The 26,454-nt window shown below is 52.1% G+C and overlaps 10 protein-coding genes and 2 non-coding genes across 12 annotated transcripts; 8 read left to right on the plus strand and 4 right to left on the minus strand.

The window, feature by feature from the left end:
• The first annotated feature begins 24 nt into the window (after positions 1-24).
• BDZ99DRAFT_287098 (citrate synthase) lies at positions 25-2,055 on the plus strand. Its single transcript, XM_033714069.1, has 8 exons — positions 25-246; positions 309-373; positions 432-516; positions 576-623; positions 675-735; positions 782-1,337; positions 1,386-1,656; positions 1,709-2,055. Exons 1-8 carry the CDS (start codon positions 121-123, stop codon positions 1,925-1,927), a joined length of 1,431 nt encoding a protein of 476 aa, XP_033577658.1. The 5' UTR covers positions 25-120; the 3' UTR covers positions 1,928-2,055.
• A 658-nt stretch (positions 2,056-2,713) lies between these two features.
• BDZ99DRAFT_441239 (mitochondrial DNA replication protein YHM2) lies at positions 2,714-4,419 on the plus strand. The gene is made up of 6 exons (XM_033717758.1): positions 2,714-3,010; positions 3,076-3,100; positions 3,161-3,179; positions 3,240-3,336; positions 3,400-4,072; positions 4,124-4,419. Exons 1-6 carry the CDS (start codon positions 2,926-2,928, stop codon positions 4,176-4,178), a joined length of 954 nt encoding a protein of 317 aa, XP_033577659.1. The 5' UTR covers positions 2,714-2,925; the 3' UTR covers positions 4,179-4,419.
• Positions 4,420-4,940: 521 nt separating this feature from the next.
• BDZ99DRAFT_287152 (uncharacterized protein) lies at positions 4,941-8,006 on the plus strand. Its single transcript, XM_033714070.1, has 6 exons — positions 4,941-5,473; positions 5,541-5,672; positions 5,820-5,937; positions 5,995-6,284; positions 6,360-6,505; positions 6,555-8,006. Exons 1-6 carry the CDS (start codon positions 5,158-5,160, stop codon positions 7,575-7,577), a joined length of 2,025 nt encoding a protein of 674 aa, XP_033577660.1. The 5' UTR covers positions 4,941-5,157; the 3' UTR covers positions 7,578-8,006.
• A 976-nt stretch (positions 8,007-8,982) lies between these two features.
• Positions 8,983-9,980, minus strand: BDZ99DRAFT_570027 (uncharacterized protein; the record flags this gene model as incomplete). The annotated part of the gene is made up of 2 exons (XM_033727949.1): positions 9,720-9,980; positions 8,983-9,659 (listed from the first exon to the last, which is right to left on the minus strand). Exons 1-2 carry the CDS (start codon positions 9,904-9,906, stop codon positions 8,983-8,985), a joined length of 864 nt encoding a protein of 287 aa, XP_033577661.1. The 5' UTR covers positions 9,907-9,980.
• Positions 9,981-11,122: 1,142 nt separating this feature from the next.
• BDZ99DRAFT_561029 (uncharacterized protein) lies at positions 11,123-11,855 on the minus strand (the record flags this gene model as incomplete). The annotated part of the gene is made up of 1 exon (XM_033727307.1): positions 11,123-11,855. The coding sequence occupies exon 1, from the start codon at positions 11,741-11,743 to the stop codon at positions 11,123-11,125; it is 621 nt and encodes a 206-aa protein (XP_033577662.1). The 5' UTR covers positions 11,744-11,855.
• A 1,290-nt stretch (positions 11,856-13,145) lies between these two features.
• BDZ99DRAFT_561031 (uncharacterized protein) lies at positions 13,146-13,851 on the minus strand (the record flags this gene model as incomplete). Its single annotated transcript, XM_033727308.1, has 1 exon — positions 13,146-13,851. One exon carries the CDS (start codon positions 13,849-13,851, stop codon positions 13,450-13,452), a length of 402 nt encoding a protein of 133 aa, XP_033577663.1. The 3' UTR covers positions 13,146-13,449.
• A 1,280-nt stretch (positions 13,852-15,131) lies between these two features.
• Positions 15,132-15,546, plus strand: BDZ99DRAFT_462044 (uncharacterized protein). The gene has a single exon (XM_033719749.1). The coding sequence runs from the start codon at positions 15,224-15,226 to the stop codon at positions 15,431-15,433; it is 210 nt and encodes a 69-aa protein (XP_033577664.1). The 5' UTR covers positions 15,132-15,223; the 3' UTR covers positions 15,434-15,546.
• A 131-nt stretch (positions 15,547-15,677) lies between these two features.
• Positions 15,678-18,409, plus strand: BDZ99DRAFT_570029 (HET-domain-containing protein; the record flags this gene model as incomplete). Its single annotated transcript, XM_033727950.1, has 2 exons — positions 15,678-15,698; positions 15,754-18,409. The coding sequence occupies 2 exons, from the start codon at positions 15,678-15,680 to the stop codon at positions 17,926-17,928; spliced, it is 2,196 nt and encodes a 731-aa protein (XP_033577665.1). The 3' UTR covers positions 17,929-18,409.
• A 176-nt stretch (positions 18,410-18,585) lies between these two features.
• On the plus strand, positions 18,586-18,681 carry BDZ99DRAFT_t43. The gene has a single exon. It is a non-coding gene; the product is annotated as a tRNA-Thr (tRNA).
• Positions 18,682-19,273: 592 nt separating this feature from the next.
• Positions 19,274-19,420, plus strand: BDZ99DRAFT_t44. The gene has a single exon. It is a non-coding gene; the product is annotated as a tRNA-Thr (tRNA).
• A 203-nt stretch (positions 19,421-19,623) lies between these two features.
• BDZ99DRAFT_441246 (uncharacterized protein) lies at positions 19,624-22,510 on the minus strand. The gene is made up of 2 exons (XM_033717759.1): positions 22,215-22,510; positions 19,624-22,112 (listed from the first exon to the last, which is right to left on the minus strand). The coding sequence occupies exons 1-2, from the start codon at positions 22,225-22,227 to the stop codon at positions 19,831-19,833; spliced, it is 2,295 nt and encodes a 764-aa protein (XP_033577666.1). The 5' UTR covers positions 22,228-22,510; the 3' UTR covers positions 19,624-19,830.
• Positions 22,511-24,468: 1,958 nt separating this feature from the next.
• BDZ99DRAFT_561033 (uncharacterized protein) lies at positions 24,469-26,013 on the plus strand (the record flags this gene model as incomplete). The annotated part of the gene is made up of 3 exons (XM_033727309.1): positions 24,469-24,685; positions 24,745-24,831; positions 25,090-26,013. 3 exons carry the CDS (start codon positions 24,469-24,471, stop codon positions 25,815-25,817), a joined length of 1,032 nt encoding a protein of 343 aa, XP_033577667.1. The 3' UTR covers positions 25,818-26,013.
• Positions 26,014-26,454: the final 441 nt, after the last annotated feature.

Consider the following 26,454-nt stretch of genomic DNA (forward strand, 5'->3'; position numbering starts at 1 on the left):
TCCTCAACGGGACAGCTGGGACCGACTCAACCAAGCTTTCTTTTTTTCTCCACTCTGTCATTCTTACACTCTCTGCTCGCCCTCACCACCTCAACCCACTCCTCGTCCACCACATCAGCCATGGCCTCCGCCCTCCGATTGTCCTCCACGGCCTTCCGTTCGTCGTTGACGGCGTCGGCCTCTGCTCCCTGGAGATCCGCCGCCGCCTTCAATGGCTTCCGCAACTACTCCACAAGCAAATCAGCGGTGAGCTAGCACCAGATCGCACTTTGTCGAATCGAGTCCGAGGCTAATTGTACATCCTGTAGTCCCTCAAGGAGACCTTCGCTGCGAAGCTGCCAGAAGAGATCGAAAAGATCAAAAAGCTCCGCAAGTGAGAATTGCAAATACTCCGGGACATCCGCGGCCTCCCCACTAATTTCGCACGATAGGGAACACGGCAACACAGTGATCGGGGAGGTCACTCTCGACCAGGTCTATGGCGGTGCTCGCGGCATCAAGTCGCTTGTCTGGGAGGTTGGTTGCCGCTCGCATGTGCGCAAGTCGATGGGAAGAGATAAGCTTACAATTGGTAGGGATCTGTCCTAGATTCTGAGGAGGGTATCCGATTCCGTGGAAAGACCGTCAGTCGCCCCCAAAATTACCTGAAGATCTGAGGTACTGACCAAACGTAGATTCCACAATGCCAGGAAGTCCTACCAAAGGCCCCCGGTGGCTCTGAGCCGCTGCCAGAAGGTAAATAGCAATTGAGTGCTTTCACGGCCATTGCTAACAATCCCAGGTCTTTTCTGGCTTCTCTTGACTGGCGAGGTGCCATCAGAGCAACAGGTCCGCGATCTCTCTGCTGAGTGGGCTGCCCGCTCCGCTGTCCCCAAGTTCATTGAGGAGATCATCGACCGCTGCCCTAGCGACCTCCACCCAATGGCCCAGTTCTCTTTGGCCGTCACTGCTCTCGAGCATGAGTCTTCCTTCGCCAAGGCATACGCAAAGGGTATGAAGAAGGCGGAATACTGGCAACATACCTTCGAGGACTCGATGGACTTGATTGCCAAGCTCCCCACCATCGCCGCAAAGATCTACCGCAACGTTTACAAGGATGGCAAGGTTGCGCCCGTCCAGAAGGACAAGGACTATGGTTACAACCTGGCCAACCAGCTCGGCTTTGCTGAGAACAGCGACTTCGTTGAGCTGATGAGACTCTACCTGACCATCCACTCCGACCACGAGGGTGGAAACGTCAGCGCGCATACTACCCACTTGGTTGGAAGCGCCCTCTCTTCGCCTATGCTGTCCCTGTCTGCTGGTCTCAACGGTCTCGCCGGTCCCCTACACGGGTTGTGAGTGTATTTTAATCTGGTGCTGAGAGACTCGCTAACACGTGATAGGGCCAACCAGGAAGTACTTAGCTGGCTAACCAAGATGAAGAAGGCCATCGGCAACGACTTGAGCGACCAGGCCATCACTGACTACCTGTGGTCTACCCTCAAGGCTGGCCAAGTCGTCCCAGGTTATGGCCACGCCGTGCTACGAAAGACCGACCCCCGCTACGTTTCCCAGCGCGAATTTGCACAAAAGCATCTTCCCGATGACCCAATGTTCAAGCTTGTCAGCCAGGTCTACAAGATTGCCCCTGGTGTCCTCACTGAGCACGGAAAGGTGCGTTGCGCTTACTAACTTCTTTTATCAAATTGCTAAATCTATGCGTTAGACCAAGAACCCCTACCCCAACGTCGATGCGCACTCCGGTGTCCTCCTCCAATACTACGGCCTCACTGAGCAGAACTTCTACACCGTCCTCTTCGGTGTCTCCCGCGCGATCGGTGTCCTTCCTCAACTCATCATTGACCGTGCCGTTGGCGCTCCCATCGAGCGACCCAAGTCGTTCAGCACCGAGGCATACGCGAAACTGGTCGGCGCAACGCTATAAATCGTTCCACGTATATGGAGCGAAACAGGTGCAGGAGACATGTGGAGGTGGTTAAGACTGAAACGACTTCTGTGTACTGATAGAATAGGGAGCATCCAGGACCCGGCAAGGACAGCAGGTATGGCTTTTCTTCCTGCCTTTGGTTTGGTTAGGGTGCAACTTGTAATATTACCGTCGTTTAGCGGGTGCTTGAAATGTCTACTCTCTCCATGATACCATCTGCCTGGCCTGCACATGTGAATAAGGCATCGAAATATGGTGAATAGTTCTCCAATCAGAGAGCGGCAGGACTGCTGCGCGGAGATCGCCGGCCTAGCAAAAGCCGATCGGACTCTGTTCCTGGATCGTGGTACGGTGACCGAAGTGGAGCCCTTGTTGCTCCTCAAAGACGCGGGCTGCAGATTGCGCGGGCTCAGAAAAAGCGTGGGCGTGCAGTGGATTGTCCGGCGGCGGTGTGAGACGGGCGCAGTCGAGCCCGTGAATGATGCGCGAGCTGAGTTTCTTTGGGGACCCGAAGGTGTGAAAGCCTCAACAAATATTGGAAAATGGTTCGGGAGGTTTAGGCGCCGGGGTTTTGGTGTCACACTGAGGGAGACTCATGCATGAAAAAGTGAATTGTATTGCAGAAATTGAAGCCATTCATTCGTGAGGATGGAATCGCCGCGAATTGCTAGATTCAACGGCCTGTCACAAGCCAGGCCCAACCTCAACCGTGGAACTTAGCCCGACGCCGGCCTCGGAGGACGTTCACAAATTCTGCCAAGGCAAGGTCACCATAAGCAATCATATCCGCCGCGTCTTCAACCAAACCTCCCGAACTCGAGTCCCTAAGCTCCAGCCACGAACCCCGACGCTGACAGCCCGGTTCTCACAAAACCGTCTCGCCCCCGTCCGTTCGCTCCGATCCCTCTATCTCCAGCTTTCACTTTTCCTCCCCGCGAAGAAGCACCCAACTCCCTTGGTCAGGGCCCCGTACGCAACCTCCACCTCTACAGATTATGTCCGCATCCGCGCCCATAGCCGGAACGGCTTCTGCGCCGCAGAAGCTGGAGAAGAAGCCCGTCAAGTTCAGCAATCTGTTGCGTGAGTCTGCCCCCGAAAATCGCCGTTGAGGGAGTTTGGAGCTAACCGGTGCTTTTTGAGGGCAGTCGGAGCTGGATTGAACATGTTCGAGTAAGTGACAGCGCGATAAGCTACGCAAGAGAAGAGCAAGCGCTAATACGTCTTTTGCAGAGTGACAACTTTGGGACAGGTAAATTTCCTGGATTTCGAGTCGTTTTGGGAGGATAAGATAGCTGACTTGGGATGACAGCCGTTGGAAGTGACCAAGACGACGATGGCTGCAAACCGGGCTGACGGCATGGCCGGAGCTATTGCGAGAATCTGGAGTCGTGGAGGGGTGCTTGGATGTAAGTTTCCCGGCCGCAAAACTTGGAGGCGATACCGAGCGTGTGCTAATATCTGGATTACAGTCTACCAAGGTCTTATCCCCTGGGCGTGGATTGAAGCCTCGACCAAAGGCGCCGTCCTCCTCTTCGTCGCCTCGGAAGCCGAGTTCTACGCCAAAAGCTTCGGTGCCCCCGATTTCGTCGCCGGGATAACTGGAGGCATGACAGGCGGTCTTGCCCAGGCCTACGCAACAATGGGCTTCTGCACCTGCATGAAGACGGTGGAGATCACCAAGCACAAGGTCGCGGCCTCGGGCCAGAAGCCGCCGGGAACGCTTCAGACCTTCATGGGCATCTACCGCGCCGAGGGTATCCGCGGTATCAACAAGGGTGTCAACGCTGTTGCGGTCCGCCAGGTCACGAACTGGGGTTCCCGCTTTGGTCTTTCACGTGTCGCTGAGAACGGTATCCGAAAGATCACTGGCAAGGGCGACACGGAGAAGCTGGGCGTTTGGGAGAAGATTCTTGCTAGCGCCGTGGGTGGTGGCCTCAGTGCTTGGAACCAGCCTATCGAGGTCATCCGCGTGGAGATGCAGAGCAAGACCGTCGACCCCAACCGGCCGAAGAAGCTGACCGTCAGCTCGGCGGCGAAGTATATCTACAGCAACAACGGCATGAAGGGCTTGTATCGTGGCGTTACTCCTAGAATTGCTCTCGGCGTTTGGCAAACGGTCTGCATGGTTGCTTTGGGCGATGTGTAAGTTTCTATCATTATCTCGAGGGGAGAGCATAGCTAACGGATGAACAGTGCCAAGGATGCTGTTGAGAAGCTCACTGGTGACAAGGTCACCGCAAAACACTAAAGGGGCGTTTGGATGTCTTAGTCTACATTCGATCTACTGAGATAACAGCAGAGCTACACTGTTATTTCGTTGAGTGTAGTTGCATTTTCTCGCATGTTCGTTCAAGCTGTTGGTTCTAAGTATTGATAGACGGGTTGGCAAATGGGAGTTTGTCGGTAATCACATGAACCTGAGGGGCTTTTCCTTTCCTGTTTCACAGATATATCCTACCACCATGAATATCAAGGGTTGAAGGAAGGCGCTTAATATCTACACGGCCACGCTATCGGCTTGTCAAATGCTCGTGAACCCACAATGATCTTTTTAAGCTACTCGCGAGATCTACACTTGCAAATAACATAACTACTATGGTACCTTTCTGGCTCAGAAACCGATCTCTCCCGCTCACTGCCTTAGGCCTCACTAGCCCTCCCCTCCCAGGCCCCTTAGCCCAAAAAATCACCATCCCGTACTTTAAAACCCATTACGCCAACCTTACAAAGATCCGCCACTCGCCATTCGCCCCTCCCCTCGAATCCCAGACCCGGCTACCCCCACGCGCGTAACAAACCCCCAAGCGCCGCCGAGCTTCTTTGTAATATACCTAGCCCACCGCGGCACTAGCAGTCATGCTTATTCATGCGCGGGCGGGTCCCTTGGTCTTCACTTCTCCAATAAACGCACCCCGCCAAGGCCAGCCACGCTTCTTTCAGCTGGCCCGATCGAGCGGAGATCTGGGCGGAGGGGGTTTTTATGAGGCGGAAGAGCGCCCTGCCCTGTCCGCGAGATAGATACGCCAAGGTGTCGTGACTGCGAGTTTCTTTTTTCTTTCGCCTTTTTCTTTCGCGAAGGTTCGCTAGGGCTAGGTAACCGGTGACGCGGCGGAGAAGAGAGGTGTTATTTTCACGTAGAACTGCGGTGAAGGGGAACGAGCTGGACAGCTCGTCCTGTTACTCTACCCGTTTCCCATCTGTATATCTCAATCTCGTTTTCGGGCAATATGGCGGCCACGCCCACCCCCGGCGATAGCGTCTCCGTCGCGCCCACGGCTGTCTCGCATCAAAATCAACACCAGCATCATCACCATCTCCATCACACGGGCCGGCGGCTGCGGCACTTTCTCAGGCCTGATGGGCGGCGAGTGCACATTGCGGGTTCGCCCGACGAAGCGGAGAAGCTGAAGCGCACGCTGAGTGTTAGCGAGAAGGAGGGGACGTTTGATCTGGTGATCCATGGGACCGAGGAGCATATTGAGGCGCTGAGGGATAGTCAGCAGTGGACGGAGGGGAAGCAGAGACGGATGAGGGAGGAGCATGGTGGGTTTATCGTTTAGTTTGTTTTGTTTTTTGTTGTAGTTGAGGGTGGTTGCTGATTTGGTGATAGGAGATATTGTCGATGAGTTTGAACGCGTGATTCGGGAACTTGATACGCTTTCGGAGGAGCTGCATGCGGTTTCGCGGCATGCGGTGCAGTTGGATGCGAATTTTTCGAAGTATGGGTATTCGGCGCATTTGAGTGAGTTCTTTACTTCTCTCGTACTTCTAAAGGGTTTCAATGAACACGCTGATGTGATTCTTAATTGCTCTCCTCTTCTGTTTCCTTTTCCTTCATCTTTGCTTTTGGCCGCTTCATTCCTAGTGCACGCTCTGATGTATCGAAAAGGGACAAGGGAAAGCCCCGAAGGCTCATCGAACAACTCCACGTACGGCGATGGAGCAAGTAGTCTGCATGAATCAAAAGCGGACTGGGACGCAGAAAAGGGTCATGGGCAAATCATGAGGTATTTCCGATCTCCGCTTTTCGGTATCAAGGTAAAAATTCTTACGCTACGATGCAGTTTCTACAAGAAGCCAATTGTCCGGCAATATTTCCACAAAGGCCTACTCTGGCGTGCCCAGGAATCCCAGGAGGTAGCCAGCTATGAACTCTTCGTGGATCTCCTCTACGTCGGCATCATTGCCATCTCCGGTGATAATGCTGCCGAGCACGCGACCGGCCAGTCTCTCCTCAAGTTTGCCATTACATTCATCTTGGGGTGGAAGTTCTGGTCTGATATCTCGGTTCTCATTGCCTGGTTCGATTCCGATGATATACTCCGGAGGTTCGCCGTAATATGGGTTCTTACCTGTAAGTACTTTTATTCCCGACTCTAGTGTATCATCGCCGATCGTGTTGGGTGCTTATATACTTACCATAATACAGGTCTACTCGGTTTCACCACTAACATGGCAGACTTCATGGAAGAGACGTATGCCTCTCTCATCGGCTTCTACCTCGCAGCTAGGCTGTTCATGGCATGCGCTTACGTGTGGCATGGCTATGTGATTCCGATGGTCCGAGCTGCAATGGTAAGCATATATTTTCAAGTAGTGAGAGACCAGCCTAATAGTTCGGTAGATAGCCAATGCCATTAGTCTAGTCGTCCCCTCAATTATTTGGATCGGTAGCATCCACGTCGAAGAGCCCAACCGGCAGGCTCTCATCTGGATCGCCATCTTCCTCGACCTCTTCGGCGCCAGCATAGTTGTAGCCTTCCAGCGCGGCGGCGCCTGGCTAAACTTCAGCCCCCGCCTCCTCGAATGGACAAAGAAGCGCTTCGAGTTCTTCCCAGGCGCCAACATCGAGCATAAAATCGAACGCACCGGCGCCTTTGTCACCCTCGTCTTCGGCTACTCCGTCGTCGGCCTCCTCTACGAGAACAATGCCGCCTTCGGGATCAACGCCTTCTTCGGCAAAGCCGTCCTCGGCCTCCTCCAAGCCTTCGCCTTCAACTGGCTCTACTTCGAAATCGACAGCTTCAATCTACACACCCACGCCATCCGGCGGCACGTCTTCAGCGCGCTGACTTGGATGAGCATCCACCTCCCCTTCATCATGTCCTTCGTCATCTCGTCCGCTGCCCTGAGCAAGCTCGTGCTCGCCCACGACACCCCGGACTCCGACCCCGAAACCCTCTACGAGACCTACCTCCCGCGCTCGGAGGCGGACATCAGCAACGGCCAGCGCTGGTTCTACTGCGCCGGCCTCGGCATCGCCCTCGCCTGCATGGGCGTCATCTCCAAGACGCACGTCTACAAAACCATCCCAAATCAACGCTTACTGAAGAACAAGCGGCTCGCCGTCCGCTTCGCCGTCGCCATCATCCTAATCTGCCTCCCGCTAGCGGACGGTCTCAACTCGCTCGAGCTGATCGCCACGACGACGGGGCTGGTCTGGGTCGTGCTGATCGTCGAGTTGCTGGGGAGCACGTGCGTGCAGGAGAGCTTCTGGAATAACTGTAGGGGGACGTGCCAGTACAGCGCGAGGTGCCGGGTCACGAAGAAGGAGCTGGAGGCGAGTATGCGGAATGGAACGGTGATTAATGTGGAGGATATTGCAAAGCGGGAGAAGGAGGAGAGTGGGGGGATTGGGGAGATTTAGGGGGAGTGTCGATAGTATCGCGCAGTATACTTGACGTTCTGTCTAGACTTTAAGTGTTTATTTCGCTACGTCTTCTCCCGCTCGTTTCCATTTTCTTCGGTCCTTTGCCGAATCACATGTCCCCGGTATTGATCACGTTACTTTTCTGCTGACTAATCTTCTTTTCTTCTTCCTCCGACTATAAAGCCGGTCGTTCTCAAACCTCTTATCTCCTCAGCGGTGTTCGACTGAGAACGGGTGTAAAAAGGAAATCCGACATGGCACTGCCGTATGGGAGGTGGAGGTTGGTGTGGGGATCAACAGCTATCCGTCGACGTGCCCATCGGGTGGAGTAGTCGGTGAATCAAAAGGGCGTTCTGCTGCTTGATGAGTGGAGTGGTGTTGGATTAAAACAGCAGCAGCAAACAGGCTATGGGCCAAAGACCGGCGCGCGACCTCAAAAACGGTGTGACCGCCTGATTCATGGGGGGTGGTTGGCTGGTTGGGTGGAGCTGATGCGACCGTCTGCAGTGATGGTGAGAAGCAACGCTTTGTGACGCGGAATGATATCTTTTGGAAGGCGAGGGGGAGTTCGCAAGGTTTGCTCGGAGCGCGGGACTATCAGCCGGTGCTTTTGAAGCATCTCAACACTGCTAGAGTGGGAGGATGCTTGCGAGGGTTGATTGGTGATGAGGGGTTTCAGCGTTGTGGGAGATGGGGAAGCCTGAAGAGGATCTCGTGAAGTTCTACTACGCGTGAACTCTCTCGAACTTGACGATTCGCAAGAAGTGGAGAAGGTGGCACCACGGCATGCGGCTTCACGGTATCAACGCACAAGCGATGATTTTTCTGTGGCTTTCCGAGGTCCCAGTCGTACCTCTACAAGAGGCTCTTGAAGGGAGCACTAGGGAGAAGGTTAAGGAAGTATAGATGAGGGCTTGATGGACGCTGTGCAAAGAGGAAGACGCGGCCGGATCCGAAGCGGATTTGAGGGCGCATGCGGAGGGCTATTAAGCTTCTTCTTTTGGCTGTGCAGGTGTAAGTACATTCACGAGGTATATGCCAACGTGGGTCCACATCATCAAATATGGCCTTGGGAATCATGTTATACGCTAATGATGGGATGAGATGCTTCCAAAGCATATTGGATTTATAAAAGTCAACCTCCAAATCGAACTCCTTCCTAATGACAGATGAAAAGAAAATCTAGAAGAGCACGCCCATATTTCGTAAACATCTAGTCCCCAAATGCAAATATAACCCCGTCTAAAGCAATTTTTTGAATGTAGGACAAAGCTTTCTGAAGTAAATCGGCGCAACTGTCGGATCCCGTTTCTCCTTGCAGGCCAGGCACCGAAGCAGCTTTATCGTGGGTGACTGCCTGTCGCCGCCCGTGAGATATCAAACTCGGAAAACATGGATTCGGTCAAAGAAATGAGGCACAGAATCCAGTGCAAATACCCAAGTTGTGATCACATGAATTTGAGACATCGAAAGTAGGGACTTGGTAAGATGGCGCGCTTCCTGCTTTGCCCCACGAAGTTCCTGGTCCGGGGGAAAGATCTGATTGTTGGTAAAATGCCGCGTTTCCCGTTGCGTCCCACGCAGTTCCTAGTCCGGACAAGACGTCTGGTGGTTGGTAAGATGCCTTGTTTTTTGTTTGGCCCCACATTGGCTCTGGTTTGGTGGAGAGGTTTAGTTGTTGGTAAGACATTGCGGGTTCCATCGTGCTCCACGAAGCTTCTGCTCCGGAGTAGACGTTGGGTTGCTGAGGTGGAGCGGACGATGAAAAAGCGGGAAATGAAGCGTCGAACTGAGGACCACTCATCGAGTATGGAATGGGTTGAGCGGTTGGTTGCGCAGCGGGAAGTGGGCGAGCCGCTCGAGCGCGATTCTGGGAGAAAGGGTTGGTACTACCAACGTTCACTTGGACATCTGAGTCGAACATGAGAACGTGTGGCGCGTTTCCATTGGAAGTGGTTTGAGAAGACGAGTCGTAATGCAACTGTCCCTGACTGTTGAACATGGCCAATACTGGTCTGTTGGACGCAAGCACAGCTGCGAAATCGACAGCTGCTAGGTCTAAAGCGGATCCGCCTGGAGCTGGGGTGTATACTCATCAGTATATTGCGACGGATAACTTCATAAGGGCGAACGACTTACTTTGACCTCTACGAGCAGCAGTCCCACCTCTACGAGCAGCAGCCCCACCTCTACGAGCAGCAGCCCCACCTCTACGAGCAGCAGCTCCACCTTTACGAGCAGCAGCTTCGGGCGATACAATCTCCTCGTCTACTGGCTCGAATGTATTTGACATGTCTGGTAGGAATGGGAAATTATGGCTTGACATATCTTTGGCTGTGGATTTTGCCGTAAAACGTTGGGGGATGAAAAATCAAATGCTTGAAACTCCGTCTAATTGGTTAGAATAGAGTGCTCTTCTTCCTTGTGAGGCAAATAGGATCGATCTGGAGGATCAAAGAGACGGGGACTGTAGCTTTATACATCTCTGCTCTGTACCAAGCCTAACACAGTGTCGGACTGCCGGACTACCGAATGAGCACATGTTCTAGCGGTTTTATTTCCAAGGTTTCGCCTTCACACTGGAATGTTGGAAGCTGCATGTTTACTGGTGCCAAGTAAAAGAAGGCAACGAGACTGAAGTCGATATCCGGCAACGGTAAGCGATGGGAGGGGTGCGACTGGGTAAGATTTGCTCTTGAACAGTCTGGACATGGTAGCTTAGACCCATCTGCCTTGGTAATTTTTAGTTCGTCATATTCAACGAGATTGAATGGGCCTTTCGTTGTGGGAATGGAGGTGACGAGTGTCACCTTGGGAGTCAGCTAGAGCTTCTACCCCTTGTCACCGTGGAAATGCAGTATCCTCCTAGGATCTGCTAGCTTGTTTCACATTTTAGAAAGGCGTTATGGGATTGCCTATTGATTGTGTAGAATCAATGTGGATCACAAAACAGATGGAGGGAGGCTGAGGCTGAAGAAACTAGGGCAAAATAGGTTAGTACTGGTCACGTGAATACTTCTCAGCCATAGAGTCGGAGGGGGCCACTACTCTGTCAAGCAGCTCAGGTAGCTTCTGACGCATGGTGTATACATATCACTCAGGACTTCGCACTTTCTTGACAGCTTTGACTGGGATTTGGACGACTTTATATGATGCCCCTAATCACGTCACGTTAGAATAGAATAACACATCACCGCCGTCTGATTGATACCCATCTGATCTCTGCACGTAAGATTTCCTATGCCTTCTTAGTCTATAATCATGTCGTTGATCTTCGCAGTACTCTAGAGCGTTCCCGAACAAAGCTTCAGTGCCTCGAACCTTGTTTTCATGTAGAGGTTGACTAGAGCTGCCGCTGAAAACCTTGACCTGACGAGAAGACAGCGTCCCGTGGACACTGACTGGCCAGATTATCCCAATATCCATGTCTAAACTGGTTCTAAGCGCAGCAAAAAGAGGCATTCCTGTATCGACAGTCTATACCGATCAAACGGAAGACAAACCCGTCACCAACACATGCACACCTATCAAATCTCAACCCTCTATTCCTCCCTCTGCCTCGCTTCATCCACCTCATCTATATACCGCCTCAGCTCTCCTGCCTCCCGCTCTAGGTTTCTGTACGCTCGGTCGAGGTCCTCTGTATACTGTCGAGCTCTCTTCTCATCTTGGTGGCGTAGTTCGCTGACCAGCTCCTCGAAACGCGCCGGTGTTACGGGTAGAGTCCCGCCAGTGCGACGATGTTTCGCAACTATGAGGTCCGCCTGTTGTCGCAATTCGTCTCTGGCCTGCTGTGCGGCTCTAGCCAGCTTCTCCTCTGATCGCGCAGGCCTTATGCCACTGCTGTAATCGTCGAGCCGGCGTTGTATCCGTCGTAGCGCTTCATAAATGAGCTGCAGCGAAACTCCGTACAGAGTAGTGTGGTACAACGGGCACGTGTTGCTGTTGCGGTTGTTGCCTGAGAGCCAGTTGACGAGATAGTCGCGGCCGAATATGTGGTTGCAATTGGGGATGTTGGTAACTTGGACGGCTGGGTGGGAAGCGGAAAATGGGTCATGGCAGATTGGGCAGTGGTCTGGGAGCGCGGAAGTGCTGCCCTTGATGTTGGTGAGACAGTTTTCGATGAACTCCGAGCAGTCTTCGACCGGGCCTCTGAAGGACATAGTGTATGAGGCTTTTGGTAAGTGGCTTAGTAGGTGAAGTTATAGCGAAGTAAGTGTCGATTTCTATAGTGGATGGTAGGTGGTATGATATGTGGGTGTAATGGGAAACTCTGGAAGTCAAGATGGAGTGCATATAGCTTACGTTGCACCACGATGTGAATAAGGAGCGTTCGGAAGCGGCGAGGAGGCTGCGATGTCTTTGCCAAGCCTTGTGGTATCCATAGTCGATATCTAGAGTGAGTGATCGCTCGCTGGATTAATTTGGACGCCTAAGGAAAAGGGTCACAGTTATTAGAGCGTGCCTATCGCCATAACCAGAACAAGGGGGACTACTAATCGTACACCCCCTTTTCGCTACACGTACACCCCACCTCTCATCTAATCTTCTAATTGGCTAGAGCGGCGCGGAACTTGGTCCGGAGCTCTATTATCACGCGCGTCCGCACGTGCATCCTTTCCAATTCACTTATCTGTATGGAATGCTGTGCGTGATACTGTATATAAGGCTGTATATCTAGCTATATAAGAGGCCGTATATAATGCGTACGTGATGGCGTATATACAGACATACGCGCAGCTATATATATAGCCTGGCGCGCAGCTGTATATATAGCGGTACGCGCAGCTGTATATATAGCAGTACACGTAGCTGTAGGTATGCAGCCTTTCTATTTCTTATATTGCTACCTGCCGTGTCTACGTGCTAAGGAGGATGCTGAAACTAATTAAATCTCCCCTTATGAAGGCTTCGTTCCATCAAGCCTGGCCTACCTGTATCGCCGTCTGCGCTCGTATAAGACCACAAGAGGAAGCTTTAAGGAGTTAGCCCGGCCGATCTAGCTAGTTAGAAGATCAGATGAGAGGGAGGTGTACGATTAGCATAACAAGAGGCCCTGCCTATAGTCACAAAATACTCTATGGAATATCTGAAGTGATTTGTAACGCTTGGTATACATAACTTAGTTGGACCTTGCACTTACTCAAGCAGCTCTGACTACAACTTGAGCCTGTTTTAATGATGGTCTAGGTCACGCATCGCCTCAGAAAGCAACCTATCTAGGGGGTTTTCCCTGCGACAATAGACGATTCGGAATGCTAAGATGCATCCTCGGAAGATGAAAGTGCTAATTTTGCTCTCCTCGAACTGTCAGTAACGCTACAAGTGCGCGAGGCGGCCGCGAGGCGGCGTGCTAGAGGTGGCATATGAGATAGCATCACTGCATAGGTACGGAGGAGAGTTTTGAGGATGAAGTACGCTGAACAGGGGCATGATACGAAGTAGGTGGTGGGGATTTGACTGTATGACAAGCTCAAGATTGATAATGGAATCGTACTCTTCTGCTCTGTGGTGAGATGATGCTTGAAATAGATCACTTGCCATTCATTTAGGGGCAATTCATATGACATTATAGTGTATTTCCACTTACGATCTTTACAGTGCTTAGTAGTAGCTTCAAAATCGTTTAAGATCTCAAACTCGTTTTCCCCCTGAGCGCTTGATAGAGACGCTGCTGAAGACACGCTGAAGACACGCTGAAGACGGAATCTCGTAATCAGTGACTCAGTGACTGCCCAGAGGATTTCCAATGACTGTCCCTATTTAGGCTCATACATGCAACCAAAGAAACCATCTCTCTATCATCTCCGAATGCCTGTCTAGGCGAAGCAAAACCTCTCGCCAGTACAGCCACCGCAGCAGAACTCCCCTATCTACGGGCTCTCCACCGGCGACGGCTCGCCATGTAAATACGGAGGCGCCTCTCAGATTGCGCAGTCGTCATCGTATCCGCATCTCTATATGCGATACGGCGTTGTCCCTGGCCTGGCTGTTCGGCTCTGGGCTGCCGCCTGCATCTGAACAGCCTAGTTCGACGCATGGGGCATTTGTTGTTATTGTGGTTGTCGCTTCGGAGCCAATCAATCAGGCATTGCCGGCCGAAGACGTGGTGGCAATTGGCAATACCGGTGACTTGAGCGGCGAGGTGGTTTACGCTGATATCCTCGGTGCAGATTGGGCAGTCCTCGATCATTGCGGGACTATTGGGATCGAGGTTGGTGAGGTGGTCTGCGATGAATGCCCTGGAGCCGGTGGGAATGCGGACGGACATGGTGGGTGAGAGAATCGGTTGGCAGTGTGGTAGTTGATTTGGTAGTTGACTTGGTAATTGACTTTGTAGGTGGTGCTCCAGCGAAGGTTGGTGCTGAGTGCCGTGATGTGGGTGGTAGATAGAATGGTGTGTGATTGTGATGGAAGCCTTTTGAAGATAAGATCGAGGACAAATATATAGTTTAGATAGCACAATGATGTGAGTGAGGAGGTTTCCGAGACGATGGAAATCTTTGCCAAGTCTTGTGCTTTCACTGGTCGACGTCTAGAGTGAATGCTAAGTCGCTGCAATCTAGAAATGAAAGATTTGGCAAGTGAATGCTTCCTTCCTAACCTGAACAATGTTTCTTCAAAGCCTTCCACTAACCGTGTCATCGGCGAACAATGAAGGAAGAAAAGAACATGAGATTTTTTTATACAGGCCTCTTTGCTATGGATGTATACGCTTGCCTGACATAAAAGCCTGGTCTAGTCTAATGGCTGGCTTGATAGCGTAAAGAGCGGTATGTCCAGTTGCGTGGGTTGAAGAGCCACCATTTTTGTACCCATCGCGATGGGAGCGTGCCCTACGGAGACAACCACTGCGGACTCGGACAATGACCCGGACGGGCTCTGATACGTTACTTTAGCATTCGAAGTCTAACGGGATAGTTGGGAAGGAGGGAGCCACGTACCTCCTGAAGAGGGCTTAATCGCATACTAATATAGCCTACGAGGTGTTTGCTCCGTTCTTTTACTACGATATGTCTTATAGTTTGTCTTGTGCCTTGTTCTATGTGATTGCATGGGGTCTAGAATTCTAGCAAGAATGCATACAAGCTTACACTATAGCAATTTTTGGTATTGTCACGTTGTACGCCACCACGGAAGAAGGCCGACTGATTTTGACGTCCTTCGAAAAAGATTGAAGATGTATAGTATCTGCTGTAAGCATGTTGAAAACGCCCTTCGAGATTATAGCTGATGGATGGTTGCTGTCGGGTATGGGACGACGATAGATAGGATGCGCATATAATAGCAAGGCTGTAGCGCCAAACGCAAAAGAAACAGGATCGAAATGGGCCGGCCGCGTTCGGAGCTAATGTACATAGACGGGCAGTGCGATGGCTAGTGTCATTGTGAGGGCGACCGGAATGGTAGTGTAGTTAAAGCTTTGTGTAGATGATGTACGTGAGAGCGAATCTCATGTTTAGTAGAATCAAAGAAACACCAGGCACAGCATAAAAGGCTAGAAGGTGGAATGAGACGACTGACAAGATGGAACCTATCCAGTGAGAGATTGACGTTGTCCTCAGCTCTACGTAGGTGCAGTGTCGCTTTTAGTGACGGATTCCGCCGTTAATAGCGAGTTATAGGTCGTAGTATCTATTGTCATGAGGAACGAAGCAAGAGATGCACTTACCCAGGTGCCTGTCACGGCAATCCCGTCACCCAACGTCTGTCTCTACTTCACACCTCCACCAGATTTCTATATATTCACCCATCTCCTCTTATTTCCACCTATCCTATGCTTCATCCTCCTTTCCGCCCCCAACGACACTACCTCACCCTTACCTAGGTATTTCAAGGAGGGGCTGCATTGACACGAAGTGCCGGGGTGAGAGAGGAGTTGTAGAAAGACAAGTAGTATCTAATGCTAATTAGAGTTCCGCACCAGATGCAAGCCTCGAATATGTGTGAATAAACACTACTAATGCTTCGGCTCTCACATAGTAACAATGGAATTACAACACCATTTCGAGACTAGGGGTGCTTGGCTTCGCGGGGCAAGGAAAGCTTCCCGAGGTCTAGCTCCTCAGACATGCGGTAAACTTCAACGCTTGCACAATGAGAGAAGGTACGGCTTCTGTAAGCCTTATTTTTTCTTGCTTTATATTTTTGCACTAAGTTAACATGCTCGCAGGTGGAAGATCAAGTAATGACCTATCAGCCTCTGCCGAAAGATGAACTCCGGCTCCTAACTCTCCTCCCGCCCTATCCGGCTACTGCAGATGAGCCCATACATTGCTCATTAGATGCTCTCTCCCAGTCTGGATATTCTCATGAGTATCTAACGTGGTATAATGAAACAGCGGTCCAAGAGCTACCACACGAGAGACTACGGCTATGGAAAGATCATGTGAGAACGACAGTCCGGTCGAATGGCGCGATTGAAAAAGCTCTTGAGATCGGTCCATCCCGGTTTCGTTACTCCTGGGGTGACTACATCGCGTTATCATACACGTGGGGCTCTCCAGAAAAACCGAAACACATCATCCTGAATGGAGTTCCGTTTGCAGTTACCGAAAATCTCGATGCAGCACTCCGCAATGTACATCCGATTGCACAAACGCAGAACTCAAATGGGCCGCTTCGAGTATGGGCAGATGCCATTTGCATCAACCAGGAAGACCAGATAGAGCGATCCCACGAGATCAAGCGAATGCGGAGCATTTTCGCTGGAGCCTTGGGCGTTGTCGTTGCTCTAGGAAATGGCTGGGAAGGGTGCGATGAAGCTTTTGGATTCATCCGCAACCTCTCACCTTCGGTGAACGAAGGCTTGACTTATGCTGACCTGAAGCGTAATGCCGACCAATACGGTCTCTTTAAGGAAGCTATTGCCACAATGATGAGGCTGATCTTTCACCCATATTGGCACCGCGTCTGGGTAATTCAAGAGCTCGCAGTCGGCGCAGATCCTATCATCGTCGCTTGCAGGAACTCGAGACTGCTGCTCGAGCAGTGGCGCACCGTCTCTTTATTCTTGGTGATGGAGCTACCGAAAGTAGAGCTCGATGGGATATTAGGAGGCCCATGGCATGAGTTGGAAGATATCAATATTACCGGGCTGCTTCAAAATTTCGACTTCTTGCGTTCCGTATGTCGTGCGGTAGAGCGACATCAAGCGGTAGACGCCATCGAGCTTGCGATCCCAGTCCTCAGTCTAGGGATAATGGGTATTGCTACAGACCCACGAGACCACATATACGGCCTGTTAGGTCTTCTTCCCAAAAACATCTTAGATAGAATCGATGTCGACTACTCTGCCACCGCGAACCAGGTCTTTGCCGACTTCATGAAAATATTTATCGAAGAAACAGGCGAACTGGATGCCATTTTCTTCCGCTCTCAGCGGCAAACGACCAAGCCATCATGGGTGACAGACTGGACTCAGCCCCTCGACCGCTGCTACCTTTTCTACCAGCGCAGCTTCGACTACGACTCCCACTCACCTTCATCTGATATCACCCGCAAAGCGTTATTCGGCCTAGATAAGCGCCGCATCACCTCACGAGCAGATGGCTACCGTCACAGACCCATCTCCTTCTCCGGAGACTATCTTCACTGCCACGGCTTCTGTATCGGCGAAGTCGACGGCTTCTCCGCAGAAGGCCCCGTATATGGCGGCCCCGTCTCCGCCAATCCGTCAAACGTCACGCAACCCTCCACCGAGCTGAACCCGTATGGCAATGCCAAAGCCGTAATCAAGACCCTCATAGCAACACTAAACCAAAATCCCTCATCCAACAGCGCCAGCGACACCTCCGCGCTCGCCGACATCCCTTGGTGCGGCGCCGAAGCTGACAACCATGCCGAAACCCTGAAGTTCACCATCGGGGAAGAGTTCGAGAAGCTTACGACGCAGCTGGTAGAGCAGGCACCTTGGACGCAGCCGCATCTAGATCAATTTGTATTTTTTGAGAAGGCCCGGCGGAGTGTGGGCGCGTTTCGGGTTGGCGGGAAGCCGTTGAAGGAGTATTTCCCTGTTGCCGATGCTGGCAACAAGCTTGATCATCTAAAGGAGGCCTGTATTCCAGACATATATTATATTAGTCACTCGATAGTTGGGAGGCGGTTGGCGGTGTTGAAAAGTGGGGAAATGGCACTGGTGCCAGCGATTGTGGAAAGGGGGGATAGAGTCTATGTGCTATTTGGGGCAGCTATGCCAGTGCTACTTAGGAGATGCGTTGACCCAGGGCATGATGGAGGTTGCGCGGAGGTGATTGGAGAGTGCTATGTGGAAGGCTTCATGAGCGGTGAAGGCGTTGCTGCTGTTGAGCGGGGAGAATTTGCAGAAGAGAAGGTGACGCTTTGCTAACGTGATTGCCTGAGGTAGGCACAGCACCAGGTTATACGTTCGTATACCCTCTTCTAGCCTGTCTTCTAGATCTCGGAAGATCCGCTGCGCCACCCCGAAGCCTAAGGTACAGCGCCTCGCTACATTGTGCACTCTCGTCTACCACTGCTTAGCGATATGAAAATATGGTCAAAGCTCTGTGGGGATGGTGCACGTGAGAGCGAATCTGAGGTCTCAGAGAATCAAAGAGAAACAAACCGCAGCGTGGAAGCGTAGAAGGCGAAATGAGACGTCTGATAAGGTAGAACCTATCGTGTCGGAATGTTTGACGCGTGATAGCAAGTCACAGCTCATACATAGTAGTATCCAATGCTAAAGTGGCGAGTACTGTACCACAAAAGGCAGGACCGCCTGGCGATATAGCTAGCTTTGGTGTATATCAAACATGAGGCATAGAGCTTAGGATATGCTTACCTGTGCCGAGACTGTAGGCAGACACGGCAACCTCACAAGCCAAAGTATCCCTTATATACGCCAAACCTCCTACTCAATTCTCGTTTATTCACCGAGCCCTTCTCTTCTTTTCTTCTATCCCTCCCCCCCTCTCTCCCGCCCTTAACTCCTATTCCTCACCTTTATGACCTCCTTTCCACCGCAACCACCCCAAATCCACCAATCGCCGTTTTAGCTAAGTGGTATAGCGCGTCACTTGTACAGCACGCCCACCCGCGTTCCGTCATGACGAGGTCCACGGTTCGATCCCGTGAAGCGGCATTACCTTTTTGCTCCTTTCTTCTTTGCATCCCTTCCCATACCCCTAGACTTCTCTTTTTGGTGGACAGTTGCTAAGTAGACTGGAATTTACGAGGGAAGGGGGTGGGGCTTGGAGTGGACACGTTGAGAGTAGACGCATACGCGCTGCCCTCCATTACCCATCCCGTGGATCCACCGGCATGCAATCAGCTCTCTGGCCTTGGTGGTAGGGCGCGTGACTTGAGGTAGTACCTAGTCTGCACAGTCTGGTCTGGCTGGCGCTGCTAACTGACTGGGGGAGAGGTAGCTAGTACTGATCACTTCGCCGAAAAGAGTCTCGATTCAAGCCCGAGAGGGAGCTATATTGTTTTGCCGCTTTATTCCGCGTGTCCTTTGACGGCCCTCGTTTCTGCGGGGTGCTTTTTTCTTCGGTGTTTCTTTGCCAGTGATCAGTGAGTAAGAAGTAATAAAGTAAGAGGCGCACCGACTCGCCACGCGAGTAACAAAAGCTCGTGCGCAAACCATGCACCCTCCACCCCACCTCAAGCCCCCCAAGTTCGAACCTCCTGAAGCCATACATACGGATCAAACGGCACCAATCCCCATCAAATCAGCTCCTTTAGTTCAGTGGTAGAACGCGTGACTCGTAACTAGCCAGCGCCTGGAAACAGGCTAGGTGGATAAAACAACGTGGCAATCAACTCTCTGGTTACCAGTAGAGCCAATCACGAGGTCCTCGGTTCAATCCCGAGAGGGAGCTATTTATTTTAGGTTTTCGTGGTGTATGTTTTTGATGTTTTTGATGCTTTGGAGAGAGCGATCGAGTGGGGGTATTGATGGGTATATACGGTGGAGATGTATGGAGGTGCGTAGGACGCACTCCATCAGGTCATATGACAAATGATCATGAGACAGAGGGGTTCCACATCACGACACACCATGAAGCATTGAGAAGTACGACACCACAACGATAATGTGAAAATAATGATGAAATTCCGCCAACCCCATCTGGGGTTGAACCTACAAAAATCAAACACTCACTAGCCCTACGCCAAACTACCCGCGCTTACCATTAGGGGAGCTCAAGTCCTGAGCCACAACCCACGCTGTATGAAAAATCACCCGCTCGGATACGACAAGTCAAGCACTGCTTCTATATACGTTCAGATGTCAACGGAAGCGGCCACCGTTAGGCCTTTCGGCGAACAAATCCCCAGCTTCGCGGCAGTACCGCACCTCTCCGAAGCCGTGTACGCCAACTTCACTGCCCCAGCAGACGACTAGTGCGTCAAGGATGCCTCCGAGGACGCCCTCCATGGCACCGAGTATACCCCACCCGATGGCGCCTGCGATGATGCCGATGACATAGGCGTACATGCTGCCCTTGACGCCGGAGTTGGAGACCTCGATCATGCGTGCTGTGGTGACCCAGCCGCCGAAGCCGAGGGTAAGACACATTATGAAGCGGGTGGCGTGGAGGAGGAGCTTTGCGAGGCGGTACGGGACTAGAGATGTCCCGGTCGGGGAGGAGAAGGACCCTGGGCTTAGGGTTGTCGTTGGTGAGGTGTTTGAGACGAACGACATCTGAGAAAGGTTGCGTGCTGCGACGCCGAGAGGTTGTCCATGAACAGAGGCGTAAGTCAACGTCAAGGGGTTGGTGAGGGAGGCGATCGGAGTGGGGATGAGAGAGTAGGCAAACATGGAAATGATGCCCGCGACGCGGCGAGGAAGTATGATGAGAGGGAGTCGGACAGCCAGAGATAAGAACGTTGACAGACATATCGTGCCGAACATGATTGTTGAAGCATGGATGGCAGATGCCTGAACGACGACTCGTGGTGAGGGTGACGGCACTGAGTTGCGGTGGAAGTACCACTGGCTGACAGTTGCTGCTGTTGTCGCTCGTTGTATCCCGGAGATGACCGCTAGTGTCCAGAAGTAATCCAGGACAAAAGCTGCGCCGAGCCACCAGGTGCCGAAGTCTATGATGAATAGGTTCCGAGTCTTGGAAAAGTGGCCTTCGAGGAAGAGTCGTGTGAACATCAAGATCCAGAGCCAAGTCCAAAGTACAACTGTCGCCAGCGTTGCAAAGCCAACAAGAAGGAGTGGTGACATGGTTGTCAAGATCCGGCCTGTGAACTCGAGGAGTTCGGTGGCTCGGGTCAGAGAGTGACGTCCTTTCCAGACTGTGTACACCCACGTGACTGCAAGAACAGCGGGCACAAAAGAGAACCAGCGCATAGCCTTGTCCTGAACGCTACCTCCGTGCCATGTTCCTTTGAAGCTGGACACAAGAGGATACAAGAAGAAGGCAAATAATATGACAGGCACGGATACCACGATACCTAAAATCAAGGGTTTTACGAAAGATCGCAGCATGGCCAGCCAAAGTAATCCAACTACGATCGAAACGAGCGAGTAGACCGCAAGGAGGTGGAAGGATGAGTGTAGGGCGGTGTAAATGGTATCCCCTATCGGATGCTTTTGATCTGGCGGAGAGGTCTGCAACAGGGTGATGAAAAAGGCCCCAATCAGCGCGCAATGGCCGATGATGAAGACCTCTGCCCAAAACCGATCGTGTCGTGGTGACGCTAAAGGCTCCGGCTGGACTTCTGCTGGCACGCTCTCCCGATCTGGACTTATTGGCCGTGGGTTGTCTAGTAACGCTTCCTCGTCTGTTTCTTTATGTATTGGTAATCGTGTTCGTGGACTTCGGACTCGTCGGGGAGCGTTTCGGAACTGCTGGAATGCTGGCGGTTGGTCATTTGTATCGCCTAGAAAGTGCCCATCCGCGTCTAATTCAGCCCTAAGATCTTCCATGCTGCCTCGGATAGTAGATGCAAGCTCTACATCCACAAGTTTCCCGCGTCCGCCACTGCTGGGCTCGCTGGCTTCTGATAGCGGCACACTCTTGTCCCGCTCATCCCGCTCTTCCAGCGGCTCTGCTCCGGCAGCTCTCCCTCTGGTGTTCGGTTTCTCGCCTCGCCACGAGCTCTTAATACCCCTCCTAGGCCCATAATCCGGCGGATCGTTCTCTAGGTCGTGCCCTTCCACGTTCGGATCAGACGCTCGCTCCCCGTCATAATCCCCTTCTGATGATTCTGTAAGATGACTCGATCCAAAATGCCGCCGTGACTTTTGAAGGGCGTAGAGATCTTCTATCTCTCGGGCATGCTCGTCTTGGTCATCCTCCTCCCGGAACTCATCTGTCGCGCTGTAGAATAATGGTGCCGGTGCAGCGGAGGTCCTCGACCCGAAGGCAAACTGGCCTATCCGTGAGCCGCTGGGTTGATATGGGTTTGGCATATTGCGTCGCTGAAGGTATGATTGTGAGGCGGGGCTGTTGCGGTGAGTGGAACGACGTCGCTCGAAACGTTCGCGATTTGAGAGGGGGGCTTCCGGCTGGCCGATGGACAGCCGCGACTGCGACTGAGCCAGGAATCTCGAGGCATCTGCAAAGAAAGAGCATGCCCGTCAGTCACGCGAGTTGGTGTTGTGAGACAGCGGACATCAGCTGCTTCGCGGGGCGTCTGATAAGAGTGCTGAAGACTTACATTCGGAAAACATGGTGCTCGGGGATATGGACGGGCGGCTCGTGTGCCAATAGAGCTTCCCGGGGCGTAAAGACGCCTTTTAGGCAGAGTGCAGCCTTGTGGTGGTTGAGTCAAGTCGGCAGGCGGTCGGGGACAAGACACGGCGGTGCAGGTGCATGCGGTGGCCAAGACGGCGGTGAGAGAGGCTAGCAAGGCGGCGATGCAGCGGAGGACGTAGGTACAGGCGCGTGTATGGTGAGAGGTAAGAGATGGAGGCGTAGAGAAGTGATAGCTGAGGTTTGGGATAGCAATACAGCTGTTTGTAGGTAGAAGCTGCCTGCTAGGTCGGACTCGAAGGCCTGAATCACTCGGCCCGTCCGCCGGGAGCTAGCCAAGATTCACAACGTCACTCCGATGTCCAGTCGATCAACACCACGCCTCTATCGTCAACTTGATGATATTCCGGATATGTAATAACGGACGACTGCGGACTCTCATTAGGTGCCCTGTAATACCTCTTGCTTGTCATCGTAGTTTGATGGCTTCTTCATTTTATATTTCTTCAGTGTCTTTCAGTCCGTGAACGGCAGACGCCTTTCATTGTCCACCCTCAGCTTCATCTACTACTCATGAATCAAGAGCAATCAAGGACGACGATGTTACTTCTTTGGTGATTTGAGAATTTGAAGGGTTCGAAGTTGTGCTCTGCGGGCTTCGAGGCGGATGTTCGGCTCAGTAGACAGAGGGCAATATGTAACGAGCACGTGAGTCTCTATGGCAATCAACACGCCTTCTTGTGTCTCAGAAGAGGTCTGATAACACCTCGAATCCTATGACCAACCCCACTAACATTTGGCCTCTAGGTTTTCATCAAGCATTACTCGTGACTTCTAGTCAGCCTGTTTCCACGAGCATGTGCAAGTAATCTACTCGCAAGATGGGGGATCAGACAAGTATAGGAGAGCACATATCTCACCATTATAAAGGGCAGTAAAATTTGAACTGCTCTGTGCTGTATATAGCCCTAATTACCGAATCGTGAACGGCGACTGGAAGCGGCTTTGCTCATATCACGTGATGGGGAGGCTTGAATCATCTATCACATGTTCTTGCAGCCCTCAGTATGAAGACTTCTCGTTACATCATCTCCGCATTTTTCTCGGGCACGAGTACCTGTACACCCCCCTATAGTATCCGCACACCCCCTTTTTGGTACCTGCACACCCCCCAACCCGTCTAATCGTCTGATTGGCTCTAAGGGTTGCTCCGGAGCCTCCGATTCGCTCGCTTAACCCGCTCACCAATTCCAAATGCTCTCTCCAAATGCGGCGTGGCCACAAACAATCACATCCTCATCCTCCACAATACACTCCCTCTACCTCTCGCCATGGCCCTCCAGCCGCCACGGCTAGACTACTACGCTACGGCAGAGGAAGCGCATACTGCTATACAAGCGCACGCCTCAGCGCAGGGCTACGGCCTGGTGAAGTACCGTAGCAAACCCGACAAGTACAAGCGGACCCGAAAGATATGGTATCAGTGTATTTTCGCAGGCTACTATGAACCTCAGAATCGTGTACGTGATACAGAAACCAAGAAGAACGGTTGTACTATGCACGGAACTCTCACCCGACAGCCAGAGGGCACCTAGATATGGCAGACGGTGGAGGCATCTCATTGCGGCCACGAACCTGTGCTCAAAGCGTCAGCTATCGTAGTCCTACGCCGCCTTGAGCGCACGGAGGAGGTGAAGAAGATCATTCGCGATGACCTCTCTAGCGGCGGTGCACTGCAGGCTACGTATACAAAGCTACTAAAATGGAGAGGCTGCGCAGCCTACGTGTAGCTATACGCAGAGCCTAGTACGGCCTCACTTACGTACGGCTGTATATAGTATGCAGGAAACGGAAAGAATGCATGATAAAATAGAGAGGCTGCAGCAGCCTCACGTACGGCCTCACGTACGGCCTCACGTACGGCACGGATGCACGTAAGAATAGAGCTCCGGACGAAGCTCCGAGCCGTTCTAGCCAATCAAAAGATCAGACGGAAGGGGGGGTGTGCATGTACTAAAAAGGGGGTGTGCGGATACTATAGGGGGGTGTACAGGTACTCGTGCCCTTTTTCTCAGTCGTTTCATGGGAAAGAACTGCTAGATTGAATGATTTGTGACGCAGGAGAATGTCTAGTCCTCCTCAAGGGAAGGTGAAATTAAAGGACCGCTAGGAATTAACCACACAGGACCAGTACTAAAGGCAGCTCACGAGTCTTCGTCATGCCAACGTGCCTAGGTCAGTTTCTCCGACACACCTACTCCGCCGCCGCAACCACACCTACCACCACCCAATCCCCCAATCGCAAAGAGCTCGGATACGCAATGGATGAGAACGATCTCAACTCCCCGCAAATGCGGAATGTGATCTCGATCGTCGCGCAAATCAGACGAGCAAAGACCTACTATGCCGCCGGTCTCCCGACTTCTTTTCCCCAGGGTAAGTCATTCATACAGTCATATCTTGCCGACTTCCGCACGTCTCCTGAAGCACTACAGGCTGCGGCAAGAAATGTGAACATACGCTGATTACACGTAGGGAATTAGCTTCTTTCTGCAAGATCAAAGCCCTGCCCAATGGCCAAGGTAAAGGCGTCTTCGCGAAGTGCTTCATCAAGGCCGGCACTCGCATCACCTGCGGCAAGCCAGACATACTGGTTGGACCTAGAGGAGCTAGCTTTGGCGATATCTTTCCTGTCTTCCAAGCCTTGTCTCCCGTCAACGAGGCTCGTTTCCTCGCCTTGTCCACCTACGCCGCCAAGATCCGCGAATTGCAAGACCACCCCTAAGCTTCGTACGACGCCGCGGGCCCCGAAGCGCGCAAATACCTCGACTAAGTCATAGACTTACACTCCAAGTGGTCTCGCAACGCGCAGAACTTCGCACCATACCCCGGTGAAGCTCTACGCCTCGACTTCGCGCATGTGAAGCACTCATGCGTTCCAAACATCTTGCCACACAACGATGGCGAGGGCGTGCTCACCGTGCTTGTGCTCAAAGATATTGCGGCTGGTGAGGAGTTCACGAAGACACACGCTGGACCACTTCTGACCCTCGAACAACGCAAGAAAGAGCTTGCAGACCTAGACATCATCTGCTCGTGCGCAGCATGCGATATGACAACAGCTTTTAGTCGGAAATTCGAGATTCGTCAGCATAAGATCCAACGCCTGGCAACGGCGATGGGAACGGCGGCCAAACTGCGAATCGGGGAATATGCTCCTTCTCTCGCCGAGATCAGCAAGGATCCGATGGTAAGCAACCTGCAAATGCATCGGGCTATGGACCGTTTGGCGCAGCTATTGCTGGAGAGGGACTTTCCTCAAGTGGACTTCAAGTTCGTATGGCTTGCATCGACTGCCCTCTGGGACCAACTGACCCTCATCCTTGGCAAGGCGGGTCGACGCCCGACTCGAGAGGCGTGGGTTCAGCGATACAAGTGGGAGATGGAGCTGGCGAGAATGGATATGTTCGTCTACCCGCCTGGCCACAAACAGTATGAAGACGGCAAGAGGTTCATGGCAATGTACGACATGCAAGTGGCGAAGGATGTCGCATCCCGCAAAGCCTAGGCGAACGATTGGCTAGGAGTGAGCTCTGGGTATGCAGGCACCTTGCTTTAAGTGGAGCTGGATGGCCTCAAAACGACCAATCGGGTGTTGGGAGTGGTAGATGAAGATTTCTCGGTCTATACACTTGTATAACACAAAGGCAGAAGCCTGTGTCGAGGTTTCTGCCACTACCAAGGCTCTTTCAAGCCGATATCACAAATTCTAATAGAATTCGTAAAGTTTGAGAAGTTGAAACAGCTGCACCTTCAAGTAATCCTTGAGCTCCTTTGCCATGAGTGGATCCTGCGATAACGAATGTAGTTGGACAAGGCACAGCCGCCCGATGGAGGCGTTTCACAAAAGCCATTACCCGTAGCAGTCATTTGACCCCCAACCCAACATTTTAAGCGTTGTCCCCTTTCCCACTTTCTCTCTCCTTCATCACCAACCTCATCGAAATTTTTTATCTCTACCATCTAGCATTCAAGAAAAATGTAATTCGAGTTCAGAGCCGGGACACCTATCTGATCGGTCCGTGCGTTGTTTGCTTCTTCTATCAAACCCCTCAACCACCAGCACTAGAATGGTACGGCATCTTGTATATCGTACTCTGATCTTTGGTGGTGAGGGTTCAGGCCAGGATGGTGTTCTGAAATCG

Source organism: Mytilinidion resinicola (assembly GCF_010093595.1).
Source record: "Mytilinidion resinicola strain CBS 304.34 unplaced genomic scaffold BDZ99scaffold_8, whole genome shotgun sequence".
In the NCBI taxonomy this organism is placed as follows: domain Eukaryota; kingdom Fungi; phylum Ascomycota; class Dothideomycetes; order Mytilinidiales; family Mytilinidiaceae; genus Mytilinidion; species Mytilinidion resinicola.